This window comes from Castor canadensis, chromosome 1 (genome assembly GCF_047511655.1).
Source record: "Castor canadensis chromosome 1, mCasCan1.hap1v2, whole genome shotgun sequence".
Taxonomy (NCBI): Eukaryota; Metazoa; Chordata; class Mammalia; order Rodentia; family Castoridae; genus Castor; species Castor canadensis.
The window spans coordinates 33,826,763-33,846,696 of NC_133386.1; the positions used below are offsets into that span (position 1 = coordinate 33,826,763).

General features: G+C 37.5%; 1 protein-coding gene across 4 annotated transcripts in view; it reads right to left on the reverse strand.

The window, feature by feature from the left end:
- Positions 1 to 205: 205 nt before the first annotated feature.
- Lama2 (laminin subunit alpha 2) overlaps positions 206 to 19,934 on the reverse strand; it is a 630,868-nt gene continuing 611,139 nt past the window's right edge. For all 4 annotated transcript variants that reach the window (XM_074074982.1, XM_074074980.1, XM_074074975.1 and 1 more), the window contains 7 exons: positions 12,081 to 12,193; positions 11,582 to 11,771; positions 9,520 to 9,675; positions 7,636 to 7,789; positions 4,104 to 4,234; positions 2,014 to 2,236; positions 206 to 567 (listed from right to left, as the gene is read on the reverse strand). In XM_074074982.1, the coding sequence (XP_073931083.1) occupies positions 410 to 567; positions 2,014 to 2,236; positions 4,104 to 4,234; positions 7,636 to 7,789; positions 9,520 to 9,675; positions 11,582 to 11,771; positions 12,081 to 12,193 (1,125 nt within the window). In that variant the 3' untranslated portion in view covers positions 206 to 409. The remainder of the gene's footprint in view (positions 568 to 2,013; positions 2,237 to 4,103; positions 4,235 to 7,635; positions 7,790 to 9,519; positions 9,676 to 11,581; positions 11,772 to 12,080; positions 12,194 to 19,934) is intronic.

Genomic DNA, 19,934 nt, shown 5'->3' on the forward strand with positions numbered 1-19,934 from the left:
AATCCACTTATTTTCATGCCTTGGACAGAAAGCCAAAACTAACATCTATAGAAAAGGACAGAAGTATTAAAAGCAGTAAATATTTTAAAAAATTTGCCTTTGCAAATCATATCTAAGCTCTTTTTCTTGAGATGACTCCAGGGCATGCTGCAAATTCTATAATTTATGTTGCCTTTTACCCTTAAACACCACACAAAACAAACAATTATTTAGAATGAAATAATTGGTTTAATATTCATAAGCTTGAGAAAGAACTTGAATTAAAATTCAATATGGGTCTGACTTAGCACCATCTGAATACAGAAAGATTTCTATATATGTGCACATATTAGTTTTATTAACACACATAGGTAAATATTTGTTTGATATATGTTTCGATGGACCCTTCTGGGGGTTACGCTTATTTTTATTAGTTAGCTGGGCATGATACAGGTTGAACACCCCTCAGTTCCAGGGCCTTGGCAAAATTCACCTCCAGTGGCTTGCCTGTGCCTTTGGTGAGCCTCAGGGAACGGAAGCAACCTCGGAATCTAGTGTTGGTGGTTAGGCCAAATTGGTTCAGACCACCTGAAAAGACAAAGCAAGAGGGTTTACTTTTCATTTTGTTTTGGTGTTTTGGCAGTGTTGGGGATCTAATCCACATGCGAGGCACATGCTCTACCACTGAGCTACACTGCTAGCCACTAAAATTTTATAATCCCAACTCGTAACATGTGAAGAGCATATTTCAAAATAGTGTTATCTTGAGAGTAAATTGGACCACTATCTAATGCAAAGTTAGTGATGTGCTTATTCTTTAATAACGGATTTGTAGAGAACCATCAACTTTTTAATAGGTATATATTATGAAATATGGAATCATCTAAATTACTCATTTTAAGACATTCAACAAATAATTTGGTTTGGAATGAACAAATTTAACAGTTGCAACTTAAAACTGTAAGACTATATTTAATTAAACAAAGCAACTAATCAAACACTACAAATACTGAATTAGGAAACAGTTCTTCAATGTTGACTTTATCATTTCCTTACATTGCAAAGAAATAAGGCCCCAAACAATAAGTTGGTTGGAAACTCACATAAAAGTTTCTTCCTTTTGTTAAGAAGGGCCATATGTCTGCAGGTGTACTCAGTGCTGATTAGGATTTTATAGAGTAGACTGCGACTGGAGAAGCACACCGTCTCCCTCATAATATAAGGGGTTTATCAGGACTGAAGTGAGTCTTTTTAAAGCCATGAAGCAATGTTGAAAGTGAAACTCTTGACCACTCTCATTTTTTTAGTGTGTTTTTGGCTCTGTCAGCCACTGCTGAATATTGTATCTTGTCTTGTTTCCTGAAGTAGAGGAATTTAATATGAACGGAGACAGAATGAGGAAAGAGCATTCCTTGAGTCTGTATTATTATGCCACATACTAAGAGGCACTGGGCTAATTTCTCTTTAAGCTGGCCACTCTTGTTTATGGGCACTTTAGATAAGTCTCTGTGGTTCATGTGCTATGTTTAATGTGCCAGAGAAGGATTTCGAATACAGATTTATAGCTTGGGTTTCTTTGTAATACAAATATAAACTCCATAATAACCTACAGGGGAAATTAGCTACGTTTAACCCAATGATTTCCAGAACTTGAGGAAATAAGTTCCACAATATTTTATGATTCTTCTGGTACATTAATTTTTAAAAATCAGAAAACACCAACTCTGGCCTCAATTGCTGTTAAATGCCTCATATCTTTTATAAGCCAAATTCACTTTCTCCAGCCTTCATCTCCCCATGGATGAAACTCTGGGGGCTTTCACAAAAAGCATAGTCCCATGTGGTTTATATGAGTACTCGCTCACTTTATAGACTGGAAATTTGGGCACAGTGTTATTTATGGGAGGACATTCTAAAGCCAAGAGGCAAGTACTCTTAAGTACACTTTCTTGGACATACTTACATAAATATAAAAGTTTCAAAACCACAAACAAAAAGAGCAAACAAATTCTTCCTGGAGTAGCCAGTGCTCACCTGGGAAACCTCCAACAAAAACAGGGTCATTTGTGTCAGCGGATGTAGATGCTGGATTTGGGCTCTGGGCTTCCACATGGTTCCCATCCACTATGAGCTCAATGTGGTGTTTGATCTTGTTGGCAGTGACTTTATGCCACTGTCCATCACACAAATGTCCTGGAATCCCAGCATCATAGACTGCAGTGAACCGGCCGGCACCATTATCCACATGAAACAAAAGCTAGAAAGTAGGGCATCGAATGATCACAGATAGCTTCAGGAGAGGGACATCATGATGGTTCACACAGCAAAAATGATCAGGTCTCCAGGACATACTGCAGTTGGAATTGTTTGAAGTAAACACAACTGGGGCATATTTCAAAAATTTTAAAACTTGACAGAAAATATGAATGTAATCACTGAGTCACAAAGTGACTGAATAGCTGAGTTTGTTGCTTTGGGGCCTTATTGGTTTTAAAAGGCAAGGTGAATGAAGTTGGCTCTACTTTCAGAAAAATTTGAGGGTAGGCAACACAAAAAGGACCTACTACACAGAAAAATTCTTCCACATATCTTTCTTAGAGTGTGAGAGTTCTCAGTGAACCTTATAAAACTTTCTTAAAAGATGTTGTTTAAAGTGATTCATTAATTTGGTTTATGAATTCACTGTAAAGGATTGTTTTAAAATTTAAACTTTTGATGTTTCAATTATATTTTTTCCCTTCATGGTTTCCATTTTATATACAGTTCTGAAAGTTATATAAATTACTTTTTTGGGTACATTTCATGTCACAGGTGCCAGAGACCTGAGCCAGAAGGCCAGTTAAATTCCTAACAACGTAGAACTTAAATTAGAAGTTCTTGTTTAAATGAGAAAAATCTGGTTTTAGTAATGTGGTTGAAACTTGAGATGTCAGAATTCTTTTGAAGCCGATGAAGAAAAGAAACATATTGAAATATTAAAAACATTAGTCAGTTTGGCAACACATTTGACAATGTAAAAGAAAACAAATAGTTTTAAAAGATTAGAGGCACAAGTAAATAGGTTAAAAGTGTAAAATATACAGTGATGGAAATATTAGCAAAGAATTTAGTAATTTGGATTTTGTAATAACAGGATTTTGCATGTAGAATCCATGGTGAGAAATGGCGTGAAACACTGATACGTTGACATAACAATGTTTATAAGCAGGTGCGTATAAGCAGGTGATTAAATAAAGCTTATGTGAAAAAAGTACAGCAAATGTGTGTTTTGAAAATTTGACAAAACTATTAAGTATTTCTCTCTCCCTCTCTCTCTCTCTCTCTCTCTCTCTGTCTCTCTCGCCTTGCTGCCTTTGAGATGGTTTGAAGACTGAGGGGAAGGACTGAAGAGGCAAAGAAACTTTAGGTCCTATGTGGTTTTTCTACTTTGAGAGGCAACAGTACCCCAAAGGTGGAACTATGAACAATCAAATTATAATTCCCCTTTAATAGTTAAATAGGAGACATGAAATTTCTTGCTTTGCCTCCTCTTTTTATCTGCTCTGTACAATGCAAAGTATATATAAAGCAGGTCTGCGAACTGCAAGCTGTTTGTTGTTCATAGGCAGGTAGGGATGGAAGGGGTGTTTAGAATTAGATTATCCATTATAAACAAATGGACAAAAACAGTTATAAATTTGCTCTGTTTTGAAATGTTATCTAGATGATTTTAATTAAAAATTGAGAAACTAGTATGTTTGCTGGCCACATTGACTTCTGAGAGATGCTTATGTGATAACATATAGACTGATGTTTAGATGACCCAAACTTCTTACTTTTCTCCCACTGGAATCAATAGTTGCATAAAGAGAATAGCAGTATGCTCATAGAAACATAATAAGAGCTTGAGATCTGAAACAATTTGGTTCATTATTGGCCAACACACCTGCCTTGCTGTAGGATTAATACAATTAAAATTTATATGGTCTACAGAACAGTTATGCTGAGAACGGACATAAATTATGACAATCCAGAAGAAAGGAAAGATATAATCTGACTTTCCTCCAACTAAGCAAACAGAAAGACCTCAAAATAGAACAACAATGTCAGGAAGAAATCAGAAATGCTTGGACTGCATTTCTTACCTTCTCATCAATCATTTCAATACCCAGTCCATCCATTTTCTGACTGCTTATTCCCAGTAGAACTCCAGTTGTTCTAGTGGTCCGGAATTCAAATTCAACACGAAGGTCTAATCCCACTTTGAATCCACCAACTGTAAAAATAAAGATATTTTTAAAAATGTGGGTTAGAGTGTAGGGATTGTTCATTTAATTGTGTACAATGTAATGTTTTACTAGGTTTCCATTCAAGTTAACCAGCTATAATGAGGCTATAATCCTGACACCCATATGGCCTGTACTTCCACTACTATGGCAATAACGTACTTTGTAGCTATTGCTTATTTTCTCAGCTGCCTTCCCTTCTAGAATGAAAATTTTGTGAGCGTGGAGACATTTTATTCTTAGACCTGCCAAAGTATCTGGCACATAGAGCAGGTTTAATATATATTCATTGATGAATACATATCAAAATAGACTCAAAGAACCCCAAAGCCAGGTATGATTATTGTAGAAGTCTATCAGTTGGATTAAGTAAAGGATTTCAATGGTTATTCAGTAAGGTTTAGATTGAGGCAATCTAAATGATACATACTGCAATGATCTGAAGGTTCAAACATTCCAAATATTTTATAAGTAAAGAGAGAATCACAAATACAATTTTGATGAGAAGACTCTGGGGATAGGTGGACTTCTCTAGTTCATCCAGTCAATTCTTTCCTCTGTAATTTTCCATATTTGATTCATTGATTTGTTCAATCTTTTAATAAGACATTTCTCTTAGGAACAAAGTGCTTTGTTAAAATCAGTCTAGACCACATGAAGTGCATGGAATGTTAGAAAAGAACTAGTGGAAAATTTTTCTGTATCTTTTACTGATTATGCAAGGAATAGATGCCATGTGTAACTGTCTCCAATGAGGGGTGGTACCTAGTATGTGAAAGACTTTGTTCCGCTGAGAACCTTGAAGAGTTTGGATGGGCAAAGGTGGATTTACAGCAGTTTTTAAAAATAAAGGGTAGGAGAAGCTGAATTGTTGTGTAAAATAAAACAGAGAGGGAGAAGTAAGAAGAAGGAATGACATGAGGCAGTTCAGCTGAGGACAGAGGGAGTGAGGAAGTCATAAAGACTCCAGTGACTGGGTAGTTGGAAAGCTTTTAAGAACAAAGAGTCAAAGGTTAAAATGAAGATTGCTCTATTGGAGTACTCTCCTCTGACCACCCACATCTTATGTAAATTGTATTATGCTGTCTATTGAGGGGATGGCAGGAGTTGTTGGAAAATGGCAAAGTGGTTAATTTTCTGGTCCAGTTTCATCCGGAACCAAAAGAGCCAGGGAGGATGGCAAATCCATCCATGAGCTACAGAAGCTGAAGCTGGAGTTTGGCATAAATTTGACTAAGAGGATGCTAGCCATTTGTGAATTTGCAGAAATCTCAGGGGGAAACCTGTAGACTCTCACACCACATGAACTTTGGGGTTCAGCATAATTTCCAGTGTTTCAATATTTAATATGTACCATGTTTTTCTGATTTCTGCTTCTACATTGGGGATGTTAGCAACCTAGACTTTGTTAAGATGATCCTAGTTTCCGCTTCCCACAACTTTTTTGTAGAGGAGTGTTCAACTCATCTTTTAAATGTATGCTCAAATGTCAATTCCTCCATGAAACCTGAACCAAAATGAGTATTTCTTCTAAATATCTATGACTTTGCTTATGTCTTTTATAGCTTTTGTCATTTTCACTCACCTTCTTGTGATTTTTGATCAAATCAAATCTTACATCTATGTTGCCTGTAGTTAACTTTCATATATTATGTGTTAATTAATGTTTTTATTGAACAAATATACATGGCTATGAAAACCATGGTTCTGAAGACTTCTTCAAGGATGTTAATGTCAGGTGTTTTTTGTTGTTAATAAGTAGATGTTAGTTCCTATTTTTCTTTCCAAACTATACATTCATCATCAGTGAATTTCACACAGGAAATGAGGTAAGTGAGAATAATTAAAGAAAGCCAGGGAAAGTTACCATTCATTAAGAGATGGGCAGCAGTAGGTGTGCGAGAATGCATGCATGTAGGGGTGTGTGCGTGTGTGTGTGTGTGTGTGTGTGTGAAAAAATGGAGCCTGGCAAAGAACTGAAGCGGAAGAATAGTATTTTATCTCCAGAAAAGGTAGATAGACAAAACTGGAAAGCAGAAAAATTATATAGTGTAAACATATGAGCCTTCTTGCAGAATTTCATTTATTTTGCTATTACTAATCTTTAGTGAAGGAGATGAAACACTCTTTATTTTTTCTATTAGTTCTTTTTATTTATATATTTATTTTTCTTTTATTTATATGTGCATGCAATGTTTAGGTCATTTCTCCCCCCTTACCTCCCGCCCACTCTCTATTAGTTCTTATCAGACTCAGATACTTGTACTTTAAAAATTTCTTCTAGAAGCTCATTTCTGATTTAGAGTACTAGTTTAGATATTTTTTTCTTTGCAGTACTGTGGTTTGAACTCAGGGCTTTGTGCTTGCTAAGCAGGTGCTCTGCTGCTCGAGTCACATCTCCAGTCAATTGTGCTCTGGTTATTTTTTTGGAGAAGGTGGGGGGTCTTATGAACCACTTGTCTGTATTGGCCTTGAACTTTGATCTTCCTTATCTCTGCCTCCCAAGTAGCTAGGATTACAGGTGTGAGCCACTAGTGCCTAGATAGGCAGGCACACTACTCCTTGAGTCACACCTCCAGATGAGGAAAGAGTAAGTAATAGAGGAAGTTAATCTGATTAAAGTACAATAAATATGTGCCTGAAATATGAAGGCAAATTCCTCTTGAACAATCAATAACACTTAAAAACGAAGGACAGTAAGGTAAAACAGACCCTGTGTGGAAGTAGTGGGTACTAGTGGGGTGAAGGATGAGTGGAAAAGGTGAAGGAAGGTGAACATGGTGGCCGTATTTTGTATTCATGTATGAAAACAGAACAATGAAACTTGTTGCAGTGGTTCTAAGAAGGCGGAGGGGGATATGAGGGAGAACCATGGAGGGGCTGAATCTAATTAAGATACATTGTACGCACATATGTAATGTCACAATGTATTCTCCCTGTACAACAATTATATGCTAATAAAAATAAGTAAATAGAAGATACAGAATTCATATGAATATAGATTTGGAAATCAAAATGATTATGTTTTTTCAAAAAAGAGGATGTGAGGGCGATCTGGCTGCGACATCTGTCACCCCATTGATCGCCAGGGTTGATTCGGCTGATCTGGCTGGCTAGGCAGGTGTCCCCTTCCTCCCTCACCGCTCCATGTGCGTCCCTCCCGAAGCTGCGCGCTCGGTCGAAGAGGACGACCATCCCCAATAGAGGAGGACCGTTCTTCGGTCAAGGGTATACGAGTAGCTGCGCTCCCCTGCTAGAACCTCCAAACAAGCTCTCAAAAAAGAAAGAGCACTAGTTTAGGATAATGGGGACCTGTATATTTTGGTACATGTGAGAAGTTAGCATTTATGTATAGGTAATAGTCATCTGGAAGGAAGTAGAAAAGCCTCACCTGCTTTGGCAAAACCTGTTCCATCAAAATAGGTTCCTCTCTGAGCATGTGCAAAACATGTCTCCACAAGGAAGCTGGAGGTTGGGTGTTCAAGATCCACTGGAGCCTCCTCCATGTGAAGATTCCTAATACAGCCATTGATGCTGTAGGTCACCTAAATATTCAGGTCAGAAGAAACAAAGGTCAAGCTGCAGCAGAACTTTGCCCTTACGGGCAACACAATTATTTGTGGAACACTCTGTGTAGAGATACAGGTTGGTTGTCTTAGAGGACCCCTCAAAGCTGTCCTAGACCTTATAGGTGCTGAGCATCCTGTGCTGTTTCTAATTGAGATACATCCAGCCTGGATCACAATTGTGTGAAGCTCTAGATACCACACGATGTTGCACTAGGTGTCTATTGGGTTCACAGAACTAAGGGCTCCATCTGGTATCATAACTTTTGACAACTCTCTTATGTTTCTGACTTCATATTTCAATTTACTAAGCTTACTATAAACACATTTTTTATAATCTATGTCTGATTTCTATTTAAAAAGCTAATTAGGTTTGCTTTAGTGAGTCTTCCTTTTGAAAATCTAATGAAAGCAATGGGCCTTCTCTTAAGAAAATACACATAGACATAAAGCTTGGAAGTTTGCATAAAACATTTGGATCTAGCTGGGCACTGGTGGCTCAAGCCCATAATCTTAGCTCTTTGGGTAGCTGAGGTAGAGAAGTTCGTGTTTTGAGGCCACCCCCACCCCTCCCCATCTCAACCAATAGCTGGGCATGATAGCATGCCCTTGTCATCTCAGTTGAAGCATAAAATATGAGTACCGTAGTCCAGGCTAGCCTGAGCAAAAAAAGGGAGAGCCAAAATTGTTGTAGATTTGGCTCAAGCAGTAGAGCTCCTGCCTAGCAAGAGCAAAAGCCCTGAGTTGAAACTCTAGTACCACTGAAAACAAACAAAAAACAAACAAACATTTGGGGCTCAGGGAATCTAGAAATAACAATACTCTGCTCCATTATATTTCATCTGACTTTAGGAATTTAAGTTAATCACTTCTGCCACCGTCACCTCAGATTCTTGTTTTTGATAGACTTGGTAGTATATCCAATAGGTATGAAAAGAAAGTAATTCGAATCAGTCACAAGAAAGGCCAAATGCTGAGGATTACATCTAAAATGTGAAATTGTCTTTGATGAAAGAACAAATTTACACCACCATGTGCTCTAATTTCAGTATTGAAATGTATCCTATTTGTATCTCCTGCATTCTCTAAAAACCCTAGTTTCCCGTATTTCTCAGCAGAATGCTTTTCAAAGCAAACCAGGAAACATGGCCTGACAAAATTTTTTGTGGCTATTGATTTATAAATTGCGAGGATTTTAAATTCTGAATCCAAAATTGGGTTAAGTATTCTCTAAATACCACATCTCTCAGTAGTTGCTAATGAGAGTCCTGAAATGACTCTATGGGTGCCACCATCATCTTCCTTGTTACCCTGTGCTGTCTATATGACTGACATTTTTCCAAGCACTTTAAACCAATTACCTTATTTAATCTTTTTAGCAACTGTTTGTTTGTATTATCGTTACCCCATTTTGAAAAAGAGGAAACTTTGTTAAAGAAAGATGAAGTAACTTGCTCAATGTCACTCAGTTAGTCAATAGTGAGGCAGATTTTTAAACCATGGTAGTTGGACACCAGTGTTCACATTCAGCGTTCTGTGTTTCTTGCCTCTATAGTCAAATCTGTCTAGAAAACCTTTGGTCACTGTTCATATGTAGATGATTTCCAGTTCATCTGTAGTGACCATGTGACCTGATAATTAGCGAGTACATACACAAATTAATGACTCAGCCAGAAAGTTAGGCAACAAGAAAGGAGTGAGACACTCACGGGACCAATTCTTCGGGTAGTGTAGTTGATGGGTAACCCACCCACATATAACATCCCCACAACATCCAGGATATCTGCTTTCTTGGGACTGAGAGTTTTGTTGGATGCCTCATCCACGTAAAGAATTCCTTCTTGCTTAATTCGCATAATCTTAATCTATATAAAGAGAAGTCATTAATGCCAACCTTGAACAAATTTCAAATACTCAGAGTGCAAGACATAAGAACTTTAATGATGTTCTCAAGGAAAAGTGAAATAACTTATGTGCTAAACCCATAATGTAAGTGAAATTAAACCTATTTTACAGAGCATTTCAAAGTCTGTTTTTGCACACAAATTTCCCTGGATAAGTTTTAGGTTGAAGTTTTTTCTAGAGGTTGCCAAGTGTACGTATGTCTCAAGAGATAGGCATGTTGTAAGGAAACTTACTGATAGCACTGCCATGAATTAAGTGGGCTGCAACATTCATGTCTAGTTTTAAGAATGCATTAGTTTGACTGAGCAAAGCCTGGGCTCTGAACACAATTTGAGATATGTACATCCTCTGCCTAGCTCTTCTCTTGCAGAATTGGAGAAAAAGCAGTGCAAAGGGGAGGTGCTAACATTCCTGCAGAGGCTGATTAGTGCAAAGGGGAGGAAGATGGAAACCTGACTGATACAGAAATTATGACAGTGGAGTGAATTATCTTCCAGGACAAAATGAAAAAAGGGAAGGGATACGAGGACTGGCTTGAATATAAAATCCTTGAGTCTAAATTTAGCAAGAGGGGTATGTGTAAGCCTGGGAGACGCTGGAGCCAATGGTGGCTTAAAAAAAGTCTGAATCAGGATTAGAGTAGTTTAACCCCTCATTTTACATGTATTCATTCTGGTTTGGGAAGTAATTTTTAAAAACCTTTGAAAATAAAATCTGTCCTTAATTTTAAAGCTAATTATCCTATATAAGTTCCTTTTTCTAAACCCAGTCTCATTGTGGCCCAACAATATATATATTTTTTTCTCCAGGGTTATATTAACTATTTCCTTTGCCAGAGATGAGAATAAGCTTTAATGAGAGCTCCTTTATTAGGAACTGTATTTGCAAGCCGTATGCTCCACTCCCAAGCAAATATGAAGATTCCATTTTGTATTTCCAAGATAACAAACTGGTTGACTTGAAGTTTATATTGTGTCTTTTTTCTTCAGGGTTTTTGGCTTCCCATGTGCTATCACAAATCAAAGTAGGTTAATGCATCAAATCCAATAACTAATAATATCATGCTCTGAAAATTAAACATTTTATTTCCCTACCTAGGGAAACTTTACTTAATAGGCTATCACAGGTGCAGAGAGAAATTTCGAGTTTTCATTTTAATCAGGCAGTATATTATCAACTTGTAGTCTTGCCAAAGAGGACAGTAAGCTCGCAAATGAGCCTTCTGTGCCCATGATAGCACCAGTGTCTGGGTGGAAGGCCAATATTTAAAATTGTTCCAAATGACTGTCAGTGGAATGGTACCTTAGAGTCCTTTAAGCATGATATTGCAAAGCTTTCCACAGTCTTGGTTTTCAGAGCGATGTGTAGTAGGGTGAAGGGCAAGTCTTAGAATGCATTTCAATGTTGTCAGTTTTTACATTGGCCAAATATTGTTTCTTAAAAGAGCTACCTTATAGCACCTTAAAAATAAGAATGTATAATCTCAGAACAAACATTTTAGTCCTCCAAACTGAATACTCAGAGTTTTATGGCTAACATGTTCTCTTGTCCTACAGTTCTCACTTGGAACAGTGGAAACTGGCCCTAGTTTGTGGACACATGTTTGGGCAGCACAGCTGTATAATAATGACAGAACCCCATAGTACCATAATGAGGGAAACAATTGGTCAGATACAATCTTCCCAGGTCTGAACACATTTTTCTAGGTTGTGGCAGTTGTGTATGGCACCTGCTTTATTTTTAGTCTCTGCCATATTCCAGTAGGACCAGAGCTAGTATCTGTAATGGCAAAACAGTGTTGGCATCAGGGGAAAGCCATTGCGGCCACCCCTCTTGGATTACTGCCCACATCTGGGGGATATTTACCTTATGCCACTGGCCATCGTTTATCCTGGTGGGGATCATGGTATTGGTGTCACCACTTCCTAAGTCATATTTGAAGTAGGGGAATCCATTTATCAGCTGAACTGTAGCAAAGTCAGCATGATTGATCCGAGCCATGTAAAAAAGCAATCCTGATTCAGCTTCAGTTCTCACTTCGAACTCTATTGTGAGGCTGTGAAACAGATTTGAAAACAGAAAATAAGAGCATGCTTAGGTAAAGATAGACAGGTGTCAAATCAGGGTGCATTGTCCTAAGGAGGTTATATCTCTGACAGCAGAACTTCCCAGGACTACTAAACTGGGACCTCGGAACCGAACAAATAGGATCCTATTCTCTACTCAGTGAATTAAACAACAAACAAACAAACAAAAACCCAAAGCTCATTAATTAATAAATGTAGTTGATTAAACTTGAATAAATGTGAATACTCAGTACTTCATTTATCACTTCTTGTGCAATATCTCACAAGAGAAGACATACCGGTTTTTAACTTTGGTGTCATCGAATGCAATTACAATGTGACTGTTTTTTGAAAGCCCAAACTGTTTGCTCCTCATCAAAAGAGCTGGTTCTGACTCTGCAGCACAAGGACCCTGCAAAACACCAGAGGGAAAGAGATTATGGACTCCGTTCTTTAAATAGGTAATATTGCTGTCTAATTGTTTCTCCTAGATTACCTTCATGTTCTTACAAAATTTTAAATTCCTTAAGAATAAAACCTGTTTTTTATTCATCTCTGTAATCTACAGCATAGAAGGTACTTATTAAATGCTCAGTGAATGTGAATCCATTTTCTTCTATGACACTCTTTAATTGCTAAATGAAGGTGTTAAGATGCATTGATTAATTCATATTTCCATTATCCTCTAAGGAAAAACATTGTTTACGTTTCTGAGGAATTTGCAATTTCATTTACTTATGAAGAATTTTATTCTAAGAAGCTTGGACAGGGAAAATGACAAGCTAGCCACTTGGATTATAAGAGCAGAAAAATGTGTCCTTCTTGCCCTCCTCATTTTCATCACCCACTATATTACTTTTCCTTGAGAATTATCAGTCCATAGAAGGTGGCCATGAATTTAGACTTTCAAGATGGTGTATCTAAACTTGCAAGTCAGCCCTTTTAGGTCCTCAGCCAGTTGCTAGGCAACCTGGTACATTTTAAAATGTAACCTACCATACACCATTTCCACTGCAGCTATTCAGAGATCAGCTTCCTGGAGTGCTTAAGAGGGAGGGACAGCCAGGTACAGTGCTGTGCGGTCGGTCACTTGGTTTAATGCTCTGCTGTCACCATCTTGAAATTCTTAATAATTTTTGATCAGGGAGCCCTGCATTTTCATTTTTCATTGGACCTTGCCAATTATATAACCAATTTGCCTACATGGACCATATTTGGCTACTGTAATGTACAGCTCAATAATCAAGGCTCCTTAAGTGAATGAAGTTACAGCTCCTTCCCAGTTCTCTTTTTTCACTAGATAGCTTGATGTGCAGGTGGCTTCAGAAGTCTTTAGATCATGCAGCATGTGAGAAAACCAATAACCTACATACTCTCACCAATACATTTGTTTTTCAGATTTGTGTTTAACAGCTCTGGATGGGCCACTGTTCCAGTGAGTTTCCCCAAAGCCCAAGGCAAGTGTTTGAGGCAATGTGTTCTTCCAAAATGGTGTACTTCAGAGATGACTCAGCACACAGGAAATCTGTACTTAAGGGACAGTCCTGTTCTCTTTTCTCTTGAGCTTAGTCAAATGCAACACTGCCACTGCAGGTAAAGGGCTTAAAGTGTTTCCAAATGCTATAAAATTGGGCTTCATGGAAGTAGTTCTCTTCTTGCTTCCCAGAAGTTTGTCAGTTATAAAGAGTAGACTGTGATTGAAATTCATACAGCTATGAAAAAACCCAATGGGCAAGACAGGAAAATGCTATTCACAAGGCTCCTATATAGAGCCAAGTGGAAAGCCTTTGGTGGCTTAAAATCTCAGCCCCTCAATAATGCTACTAATAGAGTTGGGATCATTTATCAATCTCATGTGATATTTCCTTTACAGGGGACCTTCGTCTGCAGCCCTCCTCAGAAGTCTCTAAGAGAATCCTATCTGCTTTGAGTCCACGGGGGCAAAATTTCACTCAAACATCTTTAAACCCTCAGCTCTGAAACTGACAAACTGAAAAGGTCAACTGATGCTAAGGAATTAGAGAACAAGAATGTGTATGTAGCCTAAACGAAAACTGCCAGAAGGTTACTTTTCTTTTATTGTTACGATTGCAGACATTTGTTCGGTTATTATACGTAAATGTTAACATAAAACAATATTCTAATATGAATAATTTTAAATTCATATTTGAATATGATTTTAAAAACAAGGTGGCAGTTGTGAAGAGTAGATATTTTACAAGTGACAGATGTAGGCTGTGGAAAGCTTTTGTCTTTAAATGTCACATGGTGGCCCACTCTGCATGATAACTTTTCCCACTGGTAGACTGGACAGGTGTTCTCAAAACAGGGCCTGAACTGAACAGCAGTTTCTTATCACATTTTCTAGATGGAAAAGGCTTGATTAAGTCATTTTTAGGAAAACCTGAGGCTAACCCCTATAGATAACCTCAACGTATGGCTATAATGGCAAATTCATTTTTCTTTAAGGACATTCAAACTGATGCTTACTCTCATTGATTTGTAGACAGGATGGATATTGTGGATATTGCTTTAATAAAACACCAATCCCCATCCTTCATAAGACTGGCAGCTGGAAGAGGACTGAGAAGTGCTGATGTCAGAGAGTTTTATATGAATTGATTCTAGGATTTAAATGGGAAAAACATTGTCTAGGCCGTAGTCTGGGAATGTTTTGGAACAAGTATAGATCTCGCCCTTGCTTGGTTAAGGGAGATTGAACAAGATCAGTCTGCTTTGCCTCATCCCTTCCTGGTGAATTGAATGTGCAGGGCAGTGCCATTCTGAGGTTTGCTCGCTGGTGGTGCTGTGGCTTTCCTTCCTCCTCTTTTTTCTTGCAGAGGGTGGAGCTGCTCCTCCTGTAGCTGTAGCTTCTTTTTCCCTTCTGACATTTTAAAAGGGAACATGTGAGATGGATAAAAAGTGTTGGTGCTGTGAGCAAAGATGAAATGATCTTGTCAGGATGGACATTTTCAACTCTGTTCCCCACAGAAATCTAAGCTAAGCGAGAAAGGTGGAAGAAAAGACCATCTAATGAGGTAAATTAATGGAGCCCTTAAAGAACGGTCATGCAAGATGGATCTTCCTCGTCTCAGCTTATGTGAACTTGAGGGGAATCTTTATGGACATGTTGATACATTTCCTGTGATGTTTTGGAAACATCGATCTCTGAAACGTTAAAACAACAATAATAATAATAAAAAAAAATCAGTCTCGGTAGAGGCTCATCAATCTCAACATGTTACAATTCTGCCACCTTGTGGGGACTCTTAAAATACTCCAAGTGTATTGAGGGATGTGATAGGGAAGGACAGGTTGTGCTTGCTTTCTATTTGTCTCTGCTTGTAGGGTGAGGAGTTGTGCACGGACGGAACTCGTGGGGAGTGTAACTCATCAGTGAACCTGTTGTTGAGCAGTGATGGGGATAGGGAGGATTCTGAAGGAAGCCAAACTCCCCAAGTCCATGTTTAGGGAAGCAAATCAGTAGCCAGCTGAAAACCTTTCACCCTGTTTATTTCAGGTCAGAATAAAGCAGTGGTGATTTCTAGCTGCTGGTTAGTGGTTGACATTTGGAAATTAGTTATTGGATTCAAGATAGCATATGATTCACTGATTTGCATCTCTTGAATTTAAATGGGTGCACAGCAGACATTTAAATCACATTTATCAAAACTGGCATCTTTGTTCTTGATAGCACCAAATGATGAATTGTTATAAAAATTGTACAGTTTTCTTCTTTCATGAGTCAATAAGCCCCCTAACAAATGTGAGCTAAAATCACAGTTGATGCTAATGTGTGATGATTGTCTTTATGGATGAATACTAAGTAGAAGATACTTTTATAACACTGACTTTGATGTCCTGAAATATAAAGTCCATACTCAAAGCTGTTTATTGAAAAACTGAATTATGTTAACTTGTGCACATAAGCTTTTTTGGTGGCCACTGGGCATTTTCAGTGATTCTTATACACTAAAGCCTGAAGAGAAATTCCTTAGAGTGCAGGAAATATATGTTTCTCCTTTAAATACATATCAGTATCCAATCAAGTTATCCTATGGCCATGACTGCACTTAGCTTTTAAAACTGTTGCATTAAAGCTATTAGAGAAATCTCTGCTGCATTCCTTCTGTCTCTGCCCACTTCTCCCCCCCAAATTCTTAGAGTCCTTATCAACACCACATTCTTCATGGCTACTCCTATTGTTCCTCGTAATTTTCACATTTTAAACTTTGAGGTTCACAGTTCAACTTTCCAACAAAATTCTGGGAAAACATGTCATTATCTCATTGTATACAAATCCACACAGACCAGGCTTGTTATGGTCTTGGTACACACAGTGCACATATTTGTACAGGACTTGCCACATTTGGAACTATTAATAAATTTCTATAATGCAATGCCCAGACTGTTATCTACCCCATCTTCTCTCATCCTACATGAAAAATATCCAAAATATGATATATGAAAAAGTTGTTTTCAGGTTTAAAGAACATGACAGTACAAAAAGATGGTAACCTCTTGTACTATTAAATAAGTTAACTTGTATGAAGTGATGTGAAATATATGATGGCTTAACTTGTGTTAACCACATGGTTGACATATTATATTTCACTGAGCAGGTTTTTCCCAGGATGCTCTTAAATTGCCTGGAGTATAATGAATGTCATCCTGGAATTGTAAGCTAATGGCAGGGATGGGGGTGATGGTATAAAGAAGAAAAAAAAGGGCACCTAGAATAGGAGATCCTGTCTATCAACAGTGCTAGAAAAAATATAAGACTCATATGTAGCAGTTCCCACTTCAAAAACTACCTTGTAAATCTTAATTCTTGAGGAACTCTTAAAAAAATCTCAACTCCGATAAGAAAGAAATTTTTCTTTTTTTATAGTGAGAATTGAAAGTAATGGGAAAGTTGAGATCTAATAATCATATCATGTTGGAATTTGAAGTAGCTTAAACTAGAATACTCACCAACACCTCCTTTTTTTCCCCCTAGCACTTGCCTCCACTCTAAATACGTGAATGGTTAAAGGAGCTCTCTAGCTAACATACAGGGATTAATAGAGTGCTGGAGTGTTGCCATGAGCCAGGCAACATGCTAAGTGGTTGGCATAAACATGTAATTTATTTTCTCCTAATATTCTTCAAAGGTAGATATTATTTTCCTTATGTTTCAATGAGTTACCTTACATTTAGAGAGGAAAAATCACCTATATTTGCCACAGTTTAGTGAATAAAGGTAGGTGGGCTATGGCAAGAAAATCATTTTTTTTCTCTCTTTCTCTTTCTCTGTCTCTCTCTTGACATATTGTTAATCTTTACATTTATTGTTCTCTTAATAAATATTTGTTATAAATTATTCAATCTTTTTGGTAACTTTAAAAAGAAGATTCATCTTCCCTTAAAAAAATAAGAAATCAAATGAAAAGAGAAGATATGTATGGCTCCACAATTTGAGACTCTAAGATACAACAGAGTCCACAAAGATGGAAAGTTCTAAAACTAAAATTCTGGCCACAGGGTCATAAATAATTTTAATGTGCAAGAGAAGGGAGATAGCAGGTGGAGTTTAGATGTCTGGGTTTGGTGTCACCTGGCACTCATGTATATAACCTGGGACAATGCTGTGACTTCCCTCATGTGTAACTTAAGAGTGGAATCTCTAAGGTTTTTTCTAGCTGTGATACTCTACAATTCTTTCTAGACCACAGAAGGATGTGCTTGAGATACCCTATAACAACAGAGGCCAGCAGGGGTCTTCTCTAAAATTCCAATTCAAACTAACACATACAGATTGAGAGAACTGACAGATAGAAATTCTAGTGATGAGAAGGCCCAAGAGGTTTTACTTGATCAAATATGGTACATGAACAGGGGTCAACAGCAGGACACATCTGTTGAAAACATTAAAGCATTCTTAGATACATCAATAAACAATGAACTGGCCACTTCATTTGGAGTAGTGTGATCTTTTCTAGGTGTCATATTTTAAAAGGGATCTTTCAAACTCAAGAATCTTGATCACTAAGATATGAGAATTACAAAGTAGGTCATACAAGAATACCTGAGCGGATGGCATAGTTAGCCTAGGGAAGGAGAAGAGCTTATTCTTTTTAAGTCCTTGAAGGAATGTGAGAAGGGACACACAAGTTTCAGCTAGATAAACACAATCATTACACAGAAGTTATAGGGATGCAGTGTGACTACAATATAACTAACAGCTCTCTAATAACTAGAGCCCACCTCATCAGAACCTGGAAAATTCTTGTCAATGAAGTGTTCAAGCAAAGGCTGCATCTCCTTATCATGTGTTATATAGGAGGAATTCATGCACAGATATAAGAAGGAGACTGAACCAGATGACTGCTCTGGTTCTTACCAGTTATAATTTATAATTAAAAGTTAATTATTTAGAAATTAGGCTCAGCTTTCTTATAGAAATGGTTTTACATATGTGGATATTAGGCTACAAGGTGAAAAAAGATCTATTCGGCTCATTATGTTTTCAGTTGAAAGCACACTTGAAGCTAGGGAACACATGCTTTTAGAGTATATAACGGAAGAAAAGGAGAATCGTGAACCTTCCCTTTGCTGGCAAAAGATCTAGATTGTGACCACAATCTGAAAGGGCTGAGGGAACATCCACACAGCCATGTAGCAGATTTCAGTGGTGCCTTGGGGGAAATCACCCGACATGATTGGAGGCCTTCCACTTGCTAGTTGTGTAATCCTATACATTTCTTTTTGCAAGATGGAGCTGATGAGACTTCTAGTAATATAAATATATGTAAATAAAACAATGAACAGCTTGTAGGGATCAAATGAAATAATGAATATAAGATGTCTGCAGGGACATCTAGTTGCTCAGGAAAGGCAGAGAATCCTCACACTATACAGGTTGATGTGATTCTCCCAGTTTTCACAGGACTTCCACATACACTGTGTCTTTAGGCACTGTAATACTCCAGGCTAAGTAGGCAAGGCAGGTGTAAGACCCACATTTTATAGAGGCCAAAATGATACTTGGAGTAACTAATAACTAATTTTACTGAATAATGATCACTTGGCCAGCCATGTAATAAATATTTCTGGTGACAATGGCACATTGCTTTACAGAGCAGTCAATTCCATTATGGAGCCTGAAGAAGAGAATGAGGAATTCAAGGGTTTTTGAAATTAACACTCAAGACAACATGCCCCACCTATTTTAGCAATGGATTATAGACACGATGATGCATGTGTTGTCAAGAGTGTAGTGAGATAGAACCTATTCCATAGGACAGTGGTGAGTATAAACTGGTACAATCACTGGAAAAGGCAATTCTAAGAACCACAGACATATTCATCTTTTGGCCTCATAATTCCCTGCCCATGAATCTACTTTAAAAAATAATCAGAAATGATGAAAAAGTTTGATTGACAGAAGTGCTCACCAGAGTACAATTTCTAATAGTGAAAAGCAGAAACACTCTAAGTAGCCCACAATAGGCTATTCAAAGTAGAATGAATTGTAAAGGCAGAGTGTTGCAGTGATAAAGAGCCAGACTTTGGGATCAAACCCACTAGCTTAAAATTCCTATCCTGACATTTACTAGCTGTGTGAGTGGTTTAGTTACTTAAGAGTTAATTCTTATCAAATCAATTAAAAATGGAAAGATATAGCTGGGCACCAGTAGCTCACATTTGTAATCCTAGCTATTCAAGAGGCAGAGATCAGGAGGATCACAGTTTGAAGTCAGCCTGAGCAAATAATTTTTGAGACCCTATCTTGAAAAAAAAACCCTCATGAAAAATAGCTGGTGGATTGGCTCAAGGTGCAGGCCTTGAATTCAAACTCCAATACTGCAAAAAAAATTTTTTTAAGGGGGGAAAGATAACTTGCATTTTAAAAAACTGTTATATATGAGAATCACATATAACATAGAATTAAAATTGTATAGTTAGTGGCAAAGATATAGTAAACAATTGCAAACATTCTTATGCCATATATTAAATAGTGTGTCCCAGGCATTTAGAAAACTATCATTTAAAATTCATGACTTTGACATATGTGGTATTAATATTCTCAATTTACAGATCAGGAAACTGATTGATAGATTGGCTAAGTTGCTTTTCCAGATTCATTCTGGGCATAGGTTATAGCTCTAATC